This window comes from Aedes albopictus, chromosome 2 (assembly GCF_035046485.1).
Source record: "Aedes albopictus strain Foshan chromosome 2, AalbF5, whole genome shotgun sequence".
Classification (NCBI taxonomy): Eukaryota; Metazoa; Arthropoda; class Insecta; order Diptera; family Culicidae; genus Aedes; species Aedes albopictus.
Genome location: NC_085137.1, coordinates 502,246,275 through 502,267,422, shown reverse-complemented (window position 1 = coordinate 502,267,422; position 21,148 = coordinate 502,246,275). Strand labels below are relative to the sequence as shown.

The following is a 21,148-nucleotide window of genomic DNA, read 5'->3' as shown; positions in this document are numbered from 1 at the left end:
TGTGATTTAATTTTGCGTTTATTTTGATGCTCCAAATATGTGCATCGAAATCAATGCAAATTTACACGAATTTTTTAACTGTGTACCCCAGCCAAAATCCCAGCTGTTGAGGCATGGGTAGGCATGAGAGTCCGTCAGCTTGTCTCACTCACCTGCGAGATTCGAATGAACTGGGTACTTCACCTGAAACCCTTACGCAGTTTTCCACACCATCCATCGTTGCTTTGATCAGCCTAGTCAGCTTTCCAGGAAAGCCATTTTCGTACATGATTTTCCATAGCTCCGTGAATCGACCGAATTTTTGGAGGATTTGCCGTACGGTAAAGATCTGGTCCGTTACCGACTGGCCGTCGATGAAGCCGGTTTGATCATTTCCCCCGAACTCATTCGTTTTAGGTGACAGGTGACGGAAGATGATCTGAGATAGCACTTTGTAGGCAGTATTTAAAATGGTAATCGCTCTGAAGTTCTCACATTCCAAATGGTCCCCTTTCTTGTGAATGGGGCAGATTACTCCTTTCTTCCACTCCTCCGGTAGCTGTTCGGTTTCCCTGATCCTGGCTATCAACCGGTGCAGACAAGTGGCCAACTTTTCTGGGCCCATCTTAATGAGTTATCATTATGAGCTTGAGCATCCTTAACATCCCTCAGCGTGGGAGTTGGCTCATTTCCGTCCTCAGTTGCATTGGCGTAGTCGTTTCCTCCATTGTCGTGGTATCTCGTGCTACGTCCTCCACGCCATGCAGGTGCTCGACGAAGTGCTGCTTCTACCTTTCGATCATCGCACGTCCATCCGTCAAGAGGCCTCCGTTCTTATCCCTGCATATCTCGGCACGTGGCAAGAAGCCGTTGCGGGATGCGTTGAGCTTTTCGTAGAACTTCCGTGTTTCATGGGAATGGCACAGCAGTAATAAGCACTCCGCTTTCTTCCCCGAAAGGGGCGGGTCTGCTGTTTCCGCTTCTGTTTGCAACGTAGCACGTTCTGCCTGGTTCCTTGCTGCAGCATTACCGCCCGTACTGCGTTCTTCTTCTTCAAAATCGCTCTGCACTCCTCGTCGAACGATTCGTTTTGTCGACTCCTTTCCACGTACCCGATGGTGCTCTCGGCTACGTTGTTGATGGCTGCTTTTACTGTTCTCGAGCAGTCTTCTAGAAGAGCCGTCCGTCAATTAGAACATTCTTCCGTCGATTGGCCACCAACAGTTCACGCGTCTCTGCATGTCACCCATCACGATAAAAGCTGTTCCCAGCTCACGTGTGTTCCCGCAACTGTGGTAGATGGTATGATTACCTCTATACGTTCGCACCATGGATCCTGTCAAACACACCTCCTGGAGCGCAACCCCCTGCTTCCTTCGATTCTGGACTCACCGGTCTTTTCAGCCTCACCCTACCCAACTTTCCGAGACTCCTGGTCGGGGTCCGACTTGCCGGTATTACTGCCCCTAACGCTCGTGGTTAACAGCCTCCTGGTCTTGCGAGCGTCGCCTGGTAGCTCTTCATCTGACGGCTGCCTCGTACCTTTCTGTGATTGCTTGTCGCGTCTGGTGTACCCTTCGGTCTACCCGCGTATCTCAAGCAATCAGTCTGGGTAGACTTCGGCACCTTATTCTTTACGGGCTCTGCCACTGTTGCCATGAGTTCAGTTGCCATCATGGTCCTGCATGGCCGCCATCGCCACAAGCTCCAAAAAATTTTTGAGCCGCTCCTTTGATCTGGCTATCAGCGGAATCTGCCAGTAGATTTATTTCTCGGATATTGCACATGACGGGCACTGGTGTACTCTTGTCACCGACGAACCGACGTTCTTGATGTCCGCTCAGCAGTAGGGCGCGGGCGGGGTTGACCCTGCCCGCCTTCCGAGGACAAAGGGAGTGGCGAGGACCACTCGGGAAACTGGCTAAGCGCCAGGGCCAGCATGCTATCGTGATGGACTCTCCAGAGCGAGTCATCGATGTTCGTTGCTGCTAGGCTACGGCAGCTAACCTTGAGGGTGCGATATGCACTAGCCCCTCTCTGAAGCAATACCTTCTTGGTGGTTCCGGAGAGACGTAGGGTTTGGCGACCATGGGAATGTGTTTTAGTGGGTCGAGGAGAGAGTAGTCCTGGCTTCTACCGGCATTGTAGAAGACGGCCTTAACCCCACACTACCCTAACCTTCCTGTTAGGGTGTCTGATGAGCAGATTTATCCCCCTATGGTTTAGAAGGAAAAAAAAAACCGACGTGACAGCTAGAACAAATAAATTCAAACTAGTTGTCCGCGACGCCATGATGAAAAATAGCCGAACACTATCGCCACCTCTATAACGGCTCGCGATGATTGCATAGCTCGACACCAAACCCCCGTGTGTTCATATAGGAAACGGTTCGCGTCTGCGCTGATTTGACAGAAGCGATCGCTCGCTTCGCTGGTCGACCATTAAATTTGGGGGGGACAGTTTTGAATCGCCACTGTCACGTCGGTTCGTCGGTGCTTTTATGTCGAGCCCCAATTGTGGGGCACTTTTTTGACTTCTTTCACATGATTCATGTAAAACGCACCTGGGGTCACGTCAGATTGACATTAATTTCATGTAACAGTGACTTGATTATTAGGTATGCAAAAATTAATGAGTGATTTTGCAAATTCCCATTTTTTTTACTGCAAAATAATTAACAACTTTTTTTTTTTCTTTCCACTATTCATTCCAGCGGGACACATTCTTCCGGTTGTACTCGTATTACTGCCAGAACATTCCGCGCTCCGAACGGCTACGGGAAACGCTAGTGGACACACATCTGTTCCTGCAGGAGTGCCAGAAGAAGCTCGGCCACAAGCTACCCCTCGCCGCCTATTTGCTCAAACCAGTACAAAGGATCACCAAGTATCAACTTCTCTTAAAGGATCTGTTAAAGTAACGTTTTTCGTATTTCTTTCAGATTTTTTTTTTCACACTTATGCCTACCTTACCCAGCTTACATTTTAGTTTTATTGAACATCCCACACAGAGAAAACGGTTTCACAATTCGCTAATATTTGCCATGTTTCTTTTTGTATCGTTTATGTATCTTTTTCTCTTCCCGCGTCATTGCACCTCTCTCAATGTCTGGTGATTGTGATCCCAAATGTCTCTTGTGTCTTACAATCGAAATGTCCTCCCCGCAACAAACAATCTTTAGATTCAGCGACACCGGAACGTGTTCCCGGGAGCTGCAGAAGGCGTTGGACTGCATGCTGGTGGTGCTCAAGTGCGTCAACGATTCGATGCATCAGATTGCAATAACTGGTTTCCCCGTAAGTAGAGCACTGGCTGGTTGCAGTCACGGGCAATTTGTGTCCGATCCATGTCCCCCTCCCAACCAACAGGTTCGGGCTTTCGCTTGTTGCTACGGATCCCTTTTCTCCTGTCCCCATCAACAGCTGCTCTCGTTTACAGTTACCGGCAGAAAGGGCGATCTACTGATTTTCTTTTGGATTTTTTTGTACATGTGTTTTAATAGTTCCTGAAAAAAATTCGTTATCTAAAAGTACCTCAACTGTACTTGTTTTCAACGATAGATTGCATCTTGTTTCTCACTAATATCTGATAATTGTAACGTGGACCTTCTACTCTGCCGGTCACTGTTCAAAGAAATCACATTGTCAATGAACCGATGATGGCCGGAACATGCTTTCATCAACCATACTCATCAGCGTCCACCTTAACTACATCTCATTAGCATAGCGTGGCTGTAGTGGCCGTCCATGCTCGCTTTGGTAATTACATCGGTTGGATTTTGGATCGATAGGTACCTACTCACACACAAGTGAGGTTGATCCTTTCTCCTTAATCCAAGCATGAGGTCATTACCGGCGCCCGCAAAGGCACTAAACGCAACGGACGGGTAAGTTCCGAAAGCAAAACGCAAATTTCTCCTCTTTTCACGCCATCGTAGGCCGACCTGTCGCAGCAAGGTGAACTACTGCTGCAGGACTCGTTCCAAGTGTGGACCGAAAGCAAGAAAGATCTCCGGTTGCGGCTCAAAACCCAACATCGGCACATTTTCCTCTACCAGAAGGCGATGCTGTTCTGCAAACAGGGTTCGAAAACCGGCCACAACAAGAGTACCTACCAGTTCAAACACTGGCTACAGGTTTGGCACCCCATCCGCGGTCAGCTCCGGGGAGCATATCTCTACTAATGGTGGAGTTTTTCTTCTTTTTTTTTTCTTTCTTTGTTTGTTTTGCTTGCGCCTAGATGTCCCAAATCGGTCTAACGGAATCGGTGCGAGGCGACCCACGGAGGTTCGAGGTGTGGCTTCAAGGCCGACAGGAAGTGCACACGATACAGGCCAACACGGTGGAAATCAAGAACAAGTGGGTGGCGGAGATCAAACGGGTGCTGCTGAACCAACTGGAGGAACTCAAGGGGGAGAAAATCAAGCAGTACGGACTGAATCATAAGTAAGTATACTGGAACCGCTTAGATGTAATATCAATGAATTCAGAGCAATTGGGGACTTAAGGTAAGATTTTTGGAGGCAAGTGGAGGAGGGTGGTGTTGAAGGGCGGTTAACCTTCACGTACCCGACCCCTGACAGTTTATTTTCAAAATGCTGGCGTAAATTTTCATCCGATTTTTTTGAAGTCCCCCTCAATCGATCATAAATTGGGGCCTATTTACTATACTCAAGTGGCCATACAATATCCGGAACTATTCCGGGGATATTCCGGATTGTGCTGGGGATTGAGCTGCCAAAATTGCTAAAAGTGATTATTTTTTTTTTTTTTTGCTAGGTTTCTAGCTGCACTCTGAATAGAGTTGAAACCTCTACACTAGACCCGAAGACAGAAAAGAGTACGTAATCTTTCAGAAGCAGTTTGCCAGCCGTACGCGGAAAATGATATCCATTAAGACACTGTTGCAACTGACTCAGAAAGTTACGGTAGAAGATTGGAAAGTTTTCAGTTGGTCAGTCAGTCAGGATTTGCCTATGTAGTGTTATGGTCACACGGTTTGTGTTTGTCTCCTTGTTTAATTTTGTGGTATGGTTAAATATGTTTTTCTCCTCGTTAAGTCAGTTGTCGTATGTTGTTTTTTTTTTCATCGAATCAATCGAACCCTGTATGTTAAAATATAGTCGATCCTGTGTCAAATTGTTTTCTTGATTTGGCTAATCGTTTTCTACTTGTGTTCATCTCTTATGTCCTTAAATTGTCATCGGTCCAAAATCCACAGAAACATGTAACTGAACTTCTGAACATCTAAGAGATAATCAAAAATACGCCAAGTTGGTCAGTTGATTGCAATAAAATTTTAAAATAATAAAGATTTCATGTCAACTTTCATCCTGCTACAAATACTATTAAAAATATTCAAATTCGTTCAATTGTCCTATCGGTCCTACCTAGATGAACCATGTCATTTTCTCAAGCGTAGCCTAGAAATGTCAACCTAGTCATACACAAGTAACGTTGTTCAGTTAATACAATAAAGCAGTCAGTTTTTGCCCAAAATGTCACGTCGAACGCATTGACGTCAACAATGCGTTTAAGTGTTCGCACGTTAGCTTTGAATCTATCAGCACAATTAAGTGCTGCAATTCTCCTTCCCACTATTGATTCTTCGGTCGATTTTTATTGCTTTATTTAAAGAAAATATGACCAACTAACATTGTAAAAATTCGAAAAAGCGACTATGACATTAATAAATTACTATGTAATAAAAAATCAACCGAGAAACGTGGGAAATAGAGCCCAAACAACATTTTGAAGTCAGATGGCTGTAAAAGGTTCCAAAACCTGTCACAAATCCTATAATACTTTTATTAGGATTTGTAACGATCATCGAAACCATATGATCAGCCATACTCCATCTGCAGCAGCCGGTTCGTGATGAACCGTTGGAGGCGCATTAAAGTGTTAAAAGGTGATATGTTTCACTAAAGAAAACTACATTACAATAATCAAAATGAAACTCCTTCACTTTAATACCGTCAACCCCTGCGAACATGGCCAGGGTAAAATTGCTAAAAGTGATTATTTCGTGTGTTATTGTGTTTCATCGATTTTCAGCGAAATTTTTGTTGCAAACAGTGAAACACAACTGCAATAACCAGATTTGACCCATCCGGGTTCCCGTAACAGGTTCCGCGGGGCTTAATCGGAGACACTTCTGGTTTGCTACTTGAACATGCCGTGCTACATATTAATCTTTGTCATTTCGAATAACTAAGTCAGAAACGATAGACTGGAGTCTATACTAACTAATATGGCCATCCCGGAACATCTAGCACAGGTTCCGCGGGGGTGTCATCGAGGACATTTCTGGTTTGCCGTGCGACGTATCAATTCTCATTATTTAATAGGGCAGAAAAAAAATGTATCAACTGATATGGCTGCTTCGGCACACCTGGAACAGGTTCCGCGGGGGCCTCTCAAACACAATAACACATGAAATAATCACTTGTAGCCATTTGGCAAAACAGACTGCTCCTCCACCCCCTGACCCCAGTACAACCTGGAATATCTCAGGAATAATTGCGGATATTGCATGGCCACTTTAGATAACCGCAAAGCAAAGCAAAGATAACCGTACACATCGTAGTTGCTACTCCGTGATTGACCAGAACAATCGAAGTTGCACAGAGATCCAATTAATGGTGCTTGGGACTAGCTACACACTCTCAATGTGCACAATTCGAGAGTCCAATATTTTAATGTCAATAAGGGCGTCGGCCACGTCCTTACGGCCATTGGGAAAGAGGGGAAGGAATGTTAGTTCGACAACCGTTGTTACTAGAAACCGTGGAATCCACAGCATCCCCACAGTTGTCTCAGGAAGGATTATTTGTTAGTAGGGTTAAACGCGTCACCGAATTGATCGTTTAAAATACCGTGAAAACCGACTTTCCCACGAAAGTTATCGCGCGCTTCTGATTTTGCATTCAATATTCGCGTCCCCATCTCCCTACCGAGAAAACCGACCAACTCACGGAAATAGTCGCGCGTTCCCCACAGTATCGAACTGAGAGTATACCATGAGCATGCGCATAGATGACCGTATAATTCGTAATTGCTACTCCGTGATTGACCAGAGCAATCGAAATTGTACAAGGAACCAATGAATAGGGCTTGGGACTAGCTTACTATTCTCAATGTACACAGTTCGAGAGCTCTCAACTTTAGTAAGGCCAATAACGGCGCCGGCCACGTCCTTACGGTCATCGAGGATGGGAGGGAATGTTAGTAAGACAAACGTTGTTATAAAGACCGCGAATCGCTGCATCTCCACGTTTGTCTCAGGAAGGATTTTTTGTTAGTAGGGTAAGGTACATTGTCAGTCCGGGAGTCACCTATGGTTGGTGATATGATTTGACAATGGATCGATATACACCAACCGGCGTTAACAACCGACCACTTTTCGACGCAAAAACTAGCCAGAAATAAAATTCTATCGCGCGTCTCCACTCCACTAGGGAGCAGAAACCTTTAGTCTATTCCACACAGAAATATGTACACTGAACGCGACTCACTTGTCGGCGCCCGGTTTTTTTCTCGACCGGCGAGCGGCGAGCGATTTTTCACTCTTTTGTGTAAATGCAAAAAATGAAAAATATTTATTATCAACTAAAAGTGTATTGGGAACTAGCGCCGACGGGAACCGACTCGAGCCACAACGCGCCCACCGCACACTGAATTCCGAAAAAGCGGCCTGTACACTTTGCCTCCAAAAACTCACTCTGTATCGAACTGAGAGTATATCGAGAATAAACTTTCAAGCTTAGATAGCTATTTTCGAATCACTACACTACACTACAATCACTTTCTTTACCGCACTTTTTACCGCTTCAATATTAGGCCTGCACCAGAACTACAAGATTAATTTGCAGATATTACAGACTCCAGGAGTCCTCATGAAAACGCATTGGTGAAATTACCCCAATTTCTTCTAGTATGTAAAGAAAAAAAATCGGAATGATCTCACCCAGTTCCATGTCGTCGGATGACCGCAACCACTCCTTAACTACTTCAATTTTCTGCAATACTGTTTGCTATCAAGTGTGCATCCAGTTTTATCACTTCGCGAGGAAGGGAAATGTGCACCTGTTTGGCCACCCGATCGCGATCCCCATCGCAAGTGCCCCATACACGCGTCATTTTTCACTTTTTTCTTCGAACAATGCAACGCGACCGAGATCCCCATCGCAACTCTGGATATTGCATGGCCACTTTAGTGTAATAAACTTGCACCAATTTATGATCAATTGTGTGTGTGTGTGTGTGTGTGTGTGTGTGTGTGTGTGTGTGTGTGTGTGTGTGTGTGTGTGTGTGTGTGTGTGTGTGTGTGTGTGTGTGTGTGTGTGTGTGTGTGTGTGTGTGTGTGTGTGTGTGTGTGTGTGTGTGTGTGTGTGTGTGTGTGTGTGTGTGTGTGTGTGTGTGTGTGTGTGTGTGTGTGTGTGTGTGTGTGTGTGTGTGTGTGTGTGTGTGTGTGTGTGTGTGTGTGTGTGTGTGTGTGTGTGTGTGTGTGTGTGTGTGTGTGTGTGTGTGTGTGTGTGTGTGTGTGTGTGTGTGTGTGTGTGTGTGTGTGTGTGTGTGTGTGTGTGTGTGTGTGTGTGTGTGTGTGTGTGTGTGTGTGTGTGTGTGTGTGTGTGTGTGTGTGTGTGTGTGTGTGTGTGTGTGTGTGTGTGTGTGTGTGTGTGTGTGTGTGTGTGTGTGTGTGTGTGTGTGTGTGTGTGTGTGTGTGTGTGTGTGTGTGTGTGTGTGTGTGTGTGTGTGTGTGTGTGTGTGTGTGTGTGTGTGTGTGTGTGTGTGTGTGTGTGTGTGTGTGTGTGTGTGTGTGTGTGTGTGTGTGTGTGTGTGTGTGTGTGTGTGTGTGTGTGTGTGTGTGTGTGTGTGTGTGTGTGTGTGTGTGTGTGTGTGTGTGTGTGTGTGTGTGTGTGTGTGTGTGTGTGTGTGTGTGTGTGTGTGTGTGTGTGTGTGTGTGTGTGTGTGTGTGTGTGTGTGTGTGTGTGTGTGTGTGTGTGTGTGTGTGTGTGTGTGTGTGTGTGTGTGTGTGTGTGTGTGTGTGTGTGTGTGTGTGTGTGTGTGTGTGTGTGTGTGTGTGTGTGTGTGTGTGTGTGTGTGTGTGTGTGTGTGTGTGTGTGTGTGTGTGTGTGTGTGTGTGTGTGTGTGTGTGTGTGTGTGTGTGTGTGTGTGTGTGTGTGTGTGTGTGTGTGTGTGTGTGTGTGTGTGTGTGTGTGTGTGTGTGTGTGTGTGTGTGTGTGTGTGTGTGTGTGTGTGTGTGTGTGTACAATCCATCGCCCACTGACCGGCAGTGCTTTTATGGAAGAAAAATGTCTGCGTCTATTGTTGATATAGACGCAAATCTTTTTAGTCCTGGAGATGGAAGGTGATAGCTCTACTGCACATCTAACGACCCATTTCGAGGTATGCCTTGACTCGCACGTGCATCCTGAGGTCGTCTTCTGCAACAGTAAGCCCCGCATTAATGGATCCAGGTATCAAATGGATATCTGCAATTCATTAACACTTCCTGAATCAAAAATTTGCATTTTTGTTTCTGGCACGTATTTAGTGTAGGTAATTTCATATATATGAATAAAGTGGCGCAAGGAAAGGTCTCACCGAATTTCGCATAGTCTTCCAGTACTCTCAATTTTCCAGCAACGATGGATCCAACAATACAAAGGCTTGATCAGCGGCATCGGGACTCATAGGCACATCCGGAATATACAAACGGTATTGATTTCACTACACAATAAACGACGTGGAGGGAACAATCGAGCTGGCTTTACAGTAATACGCGCATAAAAATTACTTTTTCACACGCGGAACAGGTCGGGTGGCGTAGACCCGGCCATAGTAGTGGAATTGTCGAATCAAATTCACCGGATGGCATAGCACCACATAATTCGACCAAAACCCCAATTAACCCCAATGCACAAAAGTGGTTTAACTAAACTTCACCAACTCAAAAGCAGCGGCACATTTTCCACTAAAATCACTTCACCAAATGTTTTTCAAGATGTTTTCAGCAATGCAAAACCTCACCGGCCATTTTCACTTTTCTTCGGCCGAATTGAATTAAATTTCACGAAGATGCGAAAAAACGTGACACAAAGCAACGATACAGTGACCCGCGCGCACGACCTGCTGCGATATCTTGCACCAATTTATGATCAATTGAGGACAAATTCAAAAAAAAAAAAATCTGATGAAAATTGACGAAATGCCAGCATTTTGAAAACGAGTTGTCGGGGGTCGGGTACACGTAAATTAGGAGAAGGGAATACTAGGGGGGACACGGAACTCGCAAAATCCCATTGTAAATCCACAAAACCACGGACGCTATATTACACTTCTCATCAATATGGAATCTCTTCAGGAGTCCTCATTAAGTCCTATCAGTGCGTAGAACACTCAGTGCTTCAGCGGACCTAGGAGATCTGTTTTTTGACGCACAATTCCTGCACGAAGCGGTCAGGAATGTCTATGTGCTTGGAGCGCGTGTTTGTTCTCTCCGACAGTTACTTACCTTACCGGTCACTTGATCGACCCACTCTCCGACAGTACGAAAGTTAAAGCTGGATCTTGGTGTTCGCCGAAGTTTCGAAGTAACTGTCGCAGCCATAGCGCTTCTTGGATGGTTTCGCTTAGCGCGACGTATTCGGCTTCCATGGAAGAAGGAGTTCAGGATGACTAGCAACGACTTGCCCACGAAATGGTACCGCCGCCGAACTGAAATACAATTCTAGAAATCGAACGGTGTCTTTCAGTATCGCCATCCCAATACGCAATGGAAATCCCAACCAGCAGTTGATCAGCAATTCCTCCTAACTGCAGATGCATAGTAGGGCAGTTAAGACTTTATACATGTCAAAATTCAAAGCTCCCATATGCTCATTACAATCATTGGTGCAAAACGAGAGTCCTGTCAAATTTTCAGTCATTTCGGTGGTGATTAAATGGTGGTCCAAAAGCAAAGTTCGTTAATATGGGAATCACTATGAAGAATTTTTAAAAAAGGTTCTCCTCGCTGTAGAGCATTACCACATGGATGAAGTCATAGGGTCAAAATTAAATTGAATTCTTAATACCTCAATGATGAATGTTGCCGAAGACCGCAACTCGTTTCGACTTACGAAACAGAAGTTATTAATCAATATTCATTCATGCATGCTTGAACAGCAGACCACAGCTCGATCGACACGCTTGACACGCAATCATAGTATGCGTGTTACCTACTTGCACACCTTGCAGGGCATCGTGTATAAAGATTAAACAAATAACTTTTTACCCGATTGTCGAAATAAGTTTCGGTCTTCGGCAACATTCATCATTGAGATCTGAAGAATTAAATTCGGCGTTGACCCTATGACTTCATCCATGTGGTAATGCTCTACAGCGAGGAGATCCTTTTTCGAAAATTCTCCATAGTAATTCTCATATAAACCTATTTTGCTTTTGGGCCATCATTAAATCACCACCGAAATGGCTGAAAATTTGACTGGACTCTAGTTTTGCACCAAGGATTGTATTAAATATATGGTAGCTTTGAATTTTTGACATGTTTAAAGTCTGAACTGCCCTAGTGCATAGTTGTTTCTGGTCTTCTTCAGGAACCGCAGCACATGCTTCGCAGCCGTCCATCAGTTTCACTTGGTAGATTAAGGGACCGACAAGACTGCGGTAACTCGTCGGATCGTCAAACAGTTAGTCGGTTAATACTAGCAGGAGGTCGTCAACGTACACCGAAAGAAAAACTGCCATCGAGCCGAATGCAGGGATCTACTGCAGTGGCCTTGAATCCATTATTAACCAGCACTTCATCCCGCTTCCTGTTCCAACAGCGAGCAAACTCGCGCAATCCGTAGATTACGTTGGAGCCTGCACAACATCTGTTCCATCCTGACCTTCGTGAATCCCGGTGGCTGTACGTCTAGATGCTCCGACGCCACTGCCTGAATTCGGAATGTTGCTTGACTAGTAATGGGGGCTAATACCTCGTGCTGGAACACCTAGAACCATTATGTGCTTGAATTTCACTACGCGGTTTTCTTCCTTTTTTTATCTCGATCCGATGACCTTTGTCTGGCAACTTTACGAGCCTCTACGTTGAGTTGACACGATGCGCTTCCAATTATTCTTCCATGCGCAATCCCACATAGGTTCCCCAAGAACTTCCTTCACAGTCACAGATTCCACTGTACACGCTGCAACGTAGTCCAGGTCGTAATCGTCGAGATGCTTTGACCGCCGAGATGCTTTGAGTCGATTAAACCGCTCCGGTCTACGGGCAGTCGAGCTTGCTGAATCGTTTTCTTCATCCACTTCTTTATTGGGAACCTTCTTCAGCGGCAGCACTACGACCTGTTCCTCCGGTTTCTTTCTTCTTCCTGGGATCGTTACTTCCACCGACGACGTTCCGTTACCCATGATGAAGCGATCATCATGGCTAATGGTCACCTGATCCGTCTCAAGGTCAACGATTCGATTCGGTAACCTTTTTATTCCATCGCGTACTTGATGAAGGTCAGTTTGGGTCGTGGTCGTGCTACTAGTGTGTCACCAAGCATGTAGTCACATCGTTCTGAGAAGCGCGGGTTCGATTCCCGTCGCAGGTGTCTGGAAAAATTTTCGGCTGTGCCACTGGGCGTTGCATGCTAGTCCGTTGTCTAGTGTCGTGCTTCCTTCAAAGAGCGAATAGCTCACTGGAAGCATTAAACGTGTCCGTGTCCTTTGGTTGCTTTGCTGTCTGGCTTCTTCCGCTTCGTGTCACGTGCACGTACGGTTGGCATCCAAAAACGTGGAGATGGCTTAAGTTCGGCATTCGGCCCCACCACATCTGGCATTGTGCAGTCTTGATAGCCCTACATGGGAGCCGATTTTGAAGGTAAGTGGCAGTCAGCAACGCGCGATAAGTGCTTCACCCAGTAGTACTAGTCCAAACCAGTTTCCACCAGCGCACAAGTGACCATCTCGGTCAGGGACTGGTTTTACGTTCAGCGACGCCGTTTAGTTGCGGGGAGTAAGGAGTAATCCCGCACGTAATCCCTGTTGTTGCCATAGCCATTTTGTTCTTGTGCTTTAATAGATAGGTACGTAATCGTGAACCGGCTACACAGCAAATAATTTTGTAATATCCAGGCGCGTAATTTCTGGCGATGTATCCAGGAGTTCCTCTTGGGATTGCTTTCGGAATTCCTCCCCGGTTTTCTTCAGGAATTCCTTCAGTAACTGCTACAGGAATTCCTCCAGGAGTTCCTCCACAAACTCCCCAGGTAACCAATAAGCATTTAAATAAGCTGTATTTCAGCTATAAAACTGCATTATATCTGCTTGCTGCTGTATCATAGCAGTTCGACTGCTGAATTGCCTTGTATTAGCAATTCAAATGCTGCCTAAAATATGACAGCTGTTGTGTAGCATTTCAAATGCACGATATTTTTTGGATAACAAGCATCCTAACTGCTACTTTATTGCCATAAAACTTCTAAGAGAGATGAGCGATGTTAAAACTGTTACACATTTCAACACGACTATAGGATCCATTACCATTCAGATGTCCTATCATTTATGTACTGGTGGCAACGAAGCAAATCAATGAAAGAACAAATGTTTTTCAAATAAATCCCATGGAATAAGAAACCAATTCCATCGTGTATTATGGAAATGTTTTGATTATCAGCACTTGTCCGGGCACAGCAAAATACCTGCCGGTGTGGTACTGAATCCTTTAATAGATCAAAAAATCAACGCACATTATCTGATCATTTATAGCTCATCCTGTAGCGCGGTTCAGCATCATCATCAGCCAGAGGATTGTGGGATCGAATCCCAATTTCAGCGGGAATAGCAGAAAACAACTGCAAAAAACAACTGCACTGCAAAAATAAACAACAGTCCCAAAGTCGAACAGGAGAGTGTGAGTAAAAATAGAAAGGGAAGAATATGAAGCGACTGAAATGCGCAGGGGAAATATTTTTGTTTATGTTCGATTTTTCGGGGATAGGAAAGATAAGCATTAAATCAGCCGTATATTGGGCCAAAACCTGCTTTTAATTAGCAGTTATGGCGCATATACGGCATATTAGCATTTAATGATCTGCAGTAAAGGCGCATATAGTGCTAATTAAAAGCAATTTTAACTGCTTATTGGTTACCTGGGTCTTCTTAAGAGTCCATTAGACGGGCAAATATATTTGTCAATGTAGTTCGACATTTATCCAAGGTTGCCATAATTCACGAAGTGTTGGTCATTTGTTGGGCTTGTTTGGCCAAATATTTGTCAACATAGCAAACAGTCTAATGGCACCTTTAGGATTCCTTCAGAATTGCTCACATAGTTCTTTCTGTGATATCTTTAGTAATTCCTCCTTAATTTTTTCAGAAAAGAAACTGAGATTTCTTTAGAAATTCTTTCCAGGATTCCTCAAGGGACTCCTCAAGAAATTCCTCCAGGGATTCCTCCAGCAATTTCTATAACAATTTCTTCAGGAATTTAATAAATTATCCAGGGATTCTTTCAAAAATTCACCTAGAAGTTCCTCCCGGAATTTATCTAGGAATTCCTCCAGGTATTCTTCTTTGAATTCCTGCAGGGATTCCTCCGAGAGTTCTCTAAAATTTCCTCTAGAAATTCCTTTAAAAGCCCCTCTAGGGATGCCAGACAACCCTTCAGGGATACCTTCAGGATCTCTTTTAGTATTTTTCTAGGGATTCCTCCAGAGCTTCCTCTAGGAATTTCTCAAGGGATTCCCCCCGAGAATTTATGCAGGGATTCCTTCTGGAATTCCTACTGGCAAGACTTCAGGCATTCTTCCAGGGATTTCCATAGAGTAATCCCGGGTAGAGGAAAAGAGCTCGATAATAGCATATTATGATATTGAGATCAAAATGTGATATTGGTTTGATTGATATAAGAGATAAAAGATCTCAAAATAATATCTAAATTTTACTCCTGAAACATCATCATCAGATCATATTTAGATCTTGTAAGATCTAACCAATAGCAGCAAACTATTCGTTTGATCTTGAAATATCACATTTTGATATTGTTCAGATGTTCCAGGAACATTTTTCAGATATTATTTTCAGATCTTTTATCTCTTATATCAATCAAACCAATATCACGTTATGATCGTCAGTACTTCACCTCTACCCGGGATGCGGGGCAAAAGTTCGCACGGGGCAAAAGTTCGCAGTGGGTCTTTTTCTGAGCACGAGTTAAAAACCCAAACAAATCTGTATGGGTTCGACACATAATCAGGTCAGCTACTCGTCAAAAAAATTTGGAACGATTTCGTTATGGTTTGGCAGAGTTATGCGAAAAAATGTGTTTAGGGGTTTTGATACAATTTTTGAACCTTTTGGAATAAGAATTTGTAGTAACAGGAAGGAGAAGAATCTCATAACCTGTTTATGTCGGAGAATCGTTATTCCATAGTAGTTCGCGAGGTGCACTCGTATAAACAATAAACTACTAGTGCTTCTTGCAGAAAGGGACATTGTTAAAACCTCGACAGTGGGGCAAAAGTTCGCACTAGATTTCTGAGTCTAGTACATCAATATAATTACAGAATCTTTGAAGCAATGATTATTTCGTATAGAAACTACTATATATGCATAATATGCGTAGTATGCACCCTGAAATCGTTGCGGCAGAGGATCCGAATTTAGTTTTGTAAGAAGATTGATTGTAAGGCAAACATTATGTTCACGCATTTAAATCAATAAATGAAAAATGGCTGAAAAACATTTTCTTCATCATCCTCGTCGAGTCTTTTCGTATGTTTCTGAAGGTCTTATATTCATCTACTTTACCGGGGTCTTCCGTAGCTTAGTTTGTAAATTTCCAGTTATAATTCATCATCATACTGACGGGGATAAGATTCGATAACGAACCCGTTCAACAGTTTTGCTGCATATTTGATTTATTTTTTCGTGTATTTTGTGCAACACGTATCTCTATGATTACCCCACAATGTGTTTTGACAACTTCAGTAACGCTGTAAAGGACAGCTCTTAGTTAATAGTTGTGGAAGTCTTCATAAAATTCACTCTATACAAAAGCTGAACACCGGGTCGTATTCCAGTTGGGTCGTAATGCTAAGAACAGAAAGAAACAGATTTCGTTGCTAAAGTGAAAAGATGAACATGAATTAACATAAAATAAATGAACATCACACCAATAAACTACCCTGTACAAGGTGCGAACTTTTGCCCAGCATAATGCGAACTTTTGCCCCCACTATGGGGCAAAAGTTCACATTGGAGTACTTGTTTTAACAATTGTATTACTAAAACTACAAAAGGAACGCGAAAAAATCTAGTACTACGTTTTAAGGCAACATGATAGGGACCCGTTTAACGAAGAAAAACGATATTGTTTTCTTTTCGTTCAATAGTTATTTTGTGAAGTCTGTTAGGTGCGAACTTTTACCCCGCATTACTCTAGGGATTCCTTCAGATATTCCTACAGGCATTTCGCCTGGTATTTTTTCCAGGAATTCCTCCAGGCATTCATTCCTGAAATTCGTTTACGCATGGCATTTCTCCAGGAATTCCTCCAAAGACCCCCCAGTAATTCTAAAAGAATTCCTTCAGGGATTCCTCTCAGAATTCCTCCAAAAAATTCTCCAGGCATTTTTTCCAGAAATTCTTCCAAATATTCTTTCAGAAATTCTTCCAGAAATTCCTGCAGGAAAATTTCAAGGAACTTTTTCTTCAGAAATTTCTCCAGGAACTCCTCCCAGATTCCTCTAGGGTTTCCTCCAGGAATTCACCCAGGAATTCTTCCAAGATTTCTTCCAGGGATTGCTCTAGGAGCTCATTCAGGAATTTCTCCTTGGATTCCTCCAGGAATTCCTCTATGTTTTACTTCAGAAATTCATCCAGCGATTCCTCCAGAAATCACACTTGTGATTCCTTCGGAAATTTCTCTCGGGATCTCTTCAAAAATTTATTTAGGGATTCCTACAGAATTTTCAGAAATCCTTTCATCATCTGCCAGGGATGCACCCAAGAATTCAGGATTACTTGAAGATTTTTTCGAATTAGAGTAAGGTGGGGCAAAAGTTCGACCTTAGCTGATAATTCAACCTATTTCGAAAGATCGAAGCAGATAAAAATAAATAAATACCGTGTGGTGATTCTACCATCCATGAGCTAAAATTTTGCTGAACAAAGTTACGCCAAATGTCTTTTCAATTTTGAGTTACAGCACTTTTTGTATGTGTGTGTTTTATTCGAACTCTTGCCCCACCACTGGGGCAAAAGTTCGAATCTAGTGTTTGTGGAATTTCGCTAACCGTAGCACACTCTTTTGACACTTTGGTAATAGGAATACCTGAAACCACTTAATATTTGATGTTAGAACTGGAATACACTTTAAAATTCGATTTGGATTTTACCCAAATCAGGGTTAAATTTACTGCAACAAAAATTAGTAGTTTTCCGCCAAATTCAGATAAAACAACATTTTTTTTCAACTTTAATCGAATTTTCTCACTAATTCCATCACTCTTAGAGATAATATGTACATTTTGCAGAATTTTAGGTTTATACCTAAAGTTGCCACATGACTCGAACTTTTGCCCCACAATTCGAACTTTTGCCCCACTATGTGTAAAATACGATTTCCAAATCTTTTTTGAAAAAAGTTATACATGCTAGAGCATCTTCAAAATATACCTAGTAACGCCCCAAAATAAAATATCGAATTCGATTTCATTAAAATTTCATTCCATGCGTTGGAAGGGCCATCGCATGTTACAATTTTTTGATCAAAAACCAACAATTTCCCACATGGCTTGGTCAGCCAAAGCAAAAATCAAGAAATTGACAACCAACATTTTGTCATAAGTTCTCGAAATATTGATCAATTTTCATAATTTTTGGAGTGAAAGACTCTTTTTAAAAAAGGGTTCGAACAACCTTGACACCCGAAAAATATAATTTGAATTGAGCTCAAAAACTTCAAAAGAAACTCTTGCCCCACTCGAACTTTTGCCCCACTTTACTCTACTTGAAAGATGTATTCCTCCAGGATGTATTGGATCCTATTGGATGGATAAATTTAAAGGGATGCATACAGGAGCCTGGAAATTCCACAAGAAGTCATCCAAGGATTCTTTAACAATTATCTCCAAGAAATCTTTTAGAAGTTTATCCACGGATTTGTTCAGGTATCGATTGCTCTGCGATTCTTTTAGGTATTTCTTGGATCCTTTCTTTCTCCAAGAAATCCTTCAAGAAGTTATCCACTGTTTTAGATTTGAGTAGGAATTTCTTCAGAAATTCCTCTCGTAATTTCCCCAAGAAATTGCCCACATTTTTTCCGGGATTCCTTTAGGAATCCCTTCAGCAGTTTTTCAGAGATTCCATCAGTAGTTCTTACAAAAAGTCCTCAAAGAATTCTTTCAAGGAATACACATGTCACAGAAGAGTCACGGCAGCGCAGATTTTGGATGACTTCCTTTGAATCTATATGTACTTCTATGCCTGAAGCGCTCTTCTAGCGGAGCTCTTTAAAGTTGTACAAAATTAAACTTTTTCAGCTCGCTCAATGCACTAGCTTTCACGGCAATACATCAAATTTAGCTTCACCGTTCCACATAAGAAACATAGTTGCTTTAGAGCAACCATGGGAAACAGGTGTTCCATAATAAGAGATAACGTCGAACTTTACCTTTTTTTCCTGGTCATCGTAACCCGCACCTCTTTTCCCTACAGACCCCTTCGCCACACGGCCTCGTGGGACCTTCCGCCATCGATACATGGGACGCCCAACCGGACGCTCAGCTGTGATCAACAGCAGCCTCCACCGACCAATGGCGGCGCCGGAATCGGTAACATTCAGCACCACCCAGGAGTAATGGGCCAACAGCAGGATGTCATCACCCGGATATCGCACCTGAACGAGGAAAACATCATGATGAGTGCGACAGGCATTTCCTCCTCTTCGTCTGAACACGACAACCAGGAAACGAATGCCTGGAGCTCGGACTACTCGAACAGTGAGGATGAGTTCACGCATGGGGAAGATGGCGTTCTGCCGGTAGGGAATTTGGTGGGAAAGGGACAGAAACTGATACGTGTAATTGTGGTTTAACGGCTTTTTTCTAGGGTCATAAGTTCGTATCGCTAGCGGACTATTGTGCAATGGGAAACTCGGAGGTTTCCATGAAGGAAGGAGATATCGTGGAACTGCTCAAAATCGGATGTGCCGGGTGGTGGTTTGTGAAAGTTATAGGTAAGCTTGGTTTAGGTTGGGAATTATGTAGTGAGCAACTATGGTCATATATTTATCAAATTGTAGGGAATAGTCTCGAAGGATGGGCACCCGCAGCGTACCTGGAACCCATCAACCGAAAGTCGTCCAGACTTCGTGGTGCTCGTAGCCAAGACAAACTGAACGAACATTAGAGATAGATGAGTTCAGGGATTGTACATTTTGCTCTTAAGTCAGAATTGTTGTTGAATCATACTGCATGTGTATTTATTAGAAGATCACTTTCACCGCCACTATCATCAAGTTTACATTCACCGGATCATCATATCAAGCAAACAGTTTATAAACCAAAACTAGAGACTCTCTGTTGTACTAGCCAAAATATACACCGATAACAAACCTACATAGAATTCTTAGAAGCGAAAGTTGGTGGATAACAGAAAAACTCATTGCCGTGTGTTAGATTTAATTGTGAGATTAGCAATAAATTTAAAAACGCTGGCGTGTAGAGTAGAGTTCAGGAAAAGTCCGAATACTGACAAAAAGTAGTTCCCAAGTGTAAAAGTACGGTAGTCTTTCTTAGATATTTTCCTAGACTCTAGGGTGTTCCCAAGAGATTGATGTTTCTACTGGTCCCCTTTGCTTAACGCTTCACCATAATCCAGCATTTGTCCGTGAAAAATCAAATAAAAACACGCTTGCATATCGATTCCCAAGTTCGCCCTTATCAAGCATCGTTAATGTTGAAACGTAGAGTAGACCAAAGCATTAGAACAAGAAAAAATAAAACTGACTGTAAACGCCGAAGCAATCCAAGTTGAAGGATGAAGTAAACACGCTGACAAATTTCTACTCGCAGCCATGATCTAGTCTTATTTTTGTTAACATCAAAAAAAATCTCAGTTCTTTTACTGTTTCATCATTGAAAGACTAAAGGAACAAAGTGTTTTTCTCAATTTCAAAGTACGACCAGTTCAGGCTTTGAGTAGAAACTCATTAACGCAAACAACAAGGCACAATAATCAGAATCATCAACTGATCAGTGACGAAACCATCTGAAATGACACAATCTTTCCTTTTCCTGAACATTCGACCATTCTGTTGGAGGCGAAATTCAGGACTCATAGTTTTTAACTTATTTATTTATTCGTTAGACTGTGTATCATCTCGAATCGTGATGAATGTAGTTCAGTAGTTCATTTTACGTTTTTCATTCATCACTTAAAGAGAATACCTACCATATTTGTTGATTTATTTGTTTGTAGTTCATCAGTTGTACCTTATTTACCTCTTTCCTTTTTCTTCGCAATGCGGCGCACAGATTACGCCCAGCAAAAAAAAAATGCGAAGCGAAAAGGAAACTGTGGGTGAAGTTTCGTTTGTAAATCTGTCAACGGTTCTAGTTCTAAAACAATATCTGAGTTTTGTGATTGTGCCTCGGAAAATGGAACTTTTTGTTAGACTCGTTGAGAAAAAAATTGTATTCGTACCTTAACACGTTTTTTCCGCGATGCATTTTGGAAGCAAACAGGTGTGGAAAATGGTTTTGTCATTTTAGCAAATGTGAAAATTTTTGGACAAAAACGCTGTACTTTTTTACCATGTACTTGTTAACAATTAGTTTTTAGAGTCTACATACAAATACAATCGTGCATATTGGCTCGTTGGTAATGAAAAAACTGGTTTACACAGAACATAAAACATTTGAAATCATGCAATTCGGAGCGGTTCTGAGTTGCATGTGAAAATAACCGCTATAACTGCTAAGGAAACTAAGTGGCAATATTTGTATTGGAATGAATCAATATTACATACATTATACAGAGAAACAAAGTAAGAATTTGCTTGTAAAAAGTATCGAAAAAAGTTATTGCAATCAGCTGTGGTTAATCAAATTAACAGTAAAGTACTACGAGAACAATGTTTGTTCAATAAATTGTAACGAAACAATAAA

General features: G+C 42.7%; 1 protein-coding gene across 6 annotated transcripts in view; it reads left to right on the top strand.

The window, feature by feature from the left end:
- Window positions 1-21,148, top strand: part of LOC109407731 (guanine nucleotide exchange factor DBS) — a 561,022-nt gene extending 539,874 nt beyond the window's left edge. For all 6 annotated transcript variants that reach the window (XM_062854437.1, XM_062854440.1, XM_062854439.1 and 3 more), the window contains 7 exons: window positions 2,693-2,895; window positions 3,161-3,275; window positions 3,917-4,114; window positions 4,219-4,424; window positions 18,696-19,020; window positions 19,089-19,215; window positions 19,282-21,148. In XM_062854437.1, the coding sequence (XP_062710421.1) occupies window positions 2,693-2,895; window positions 3,161-3,275; window positions 3,917-4,114; window positions 4,219-4,424; window positions 18,696-19,020; window positions 19,089-19,215; window positions 19,282-19,388 (1,281 nt within the window). In that variant the 3' untranslated portion in view covers window positions 19,389-21,148. The remainder of the gene's footprint in view (window positions 1-2,692; window positions 2,896-3,160; window positions 3,276-3,916; window positions 4,115-4,218; window positions 4,425-18,695; window positions 19,021-19,088; window positions 19,216-19,281) is intronic.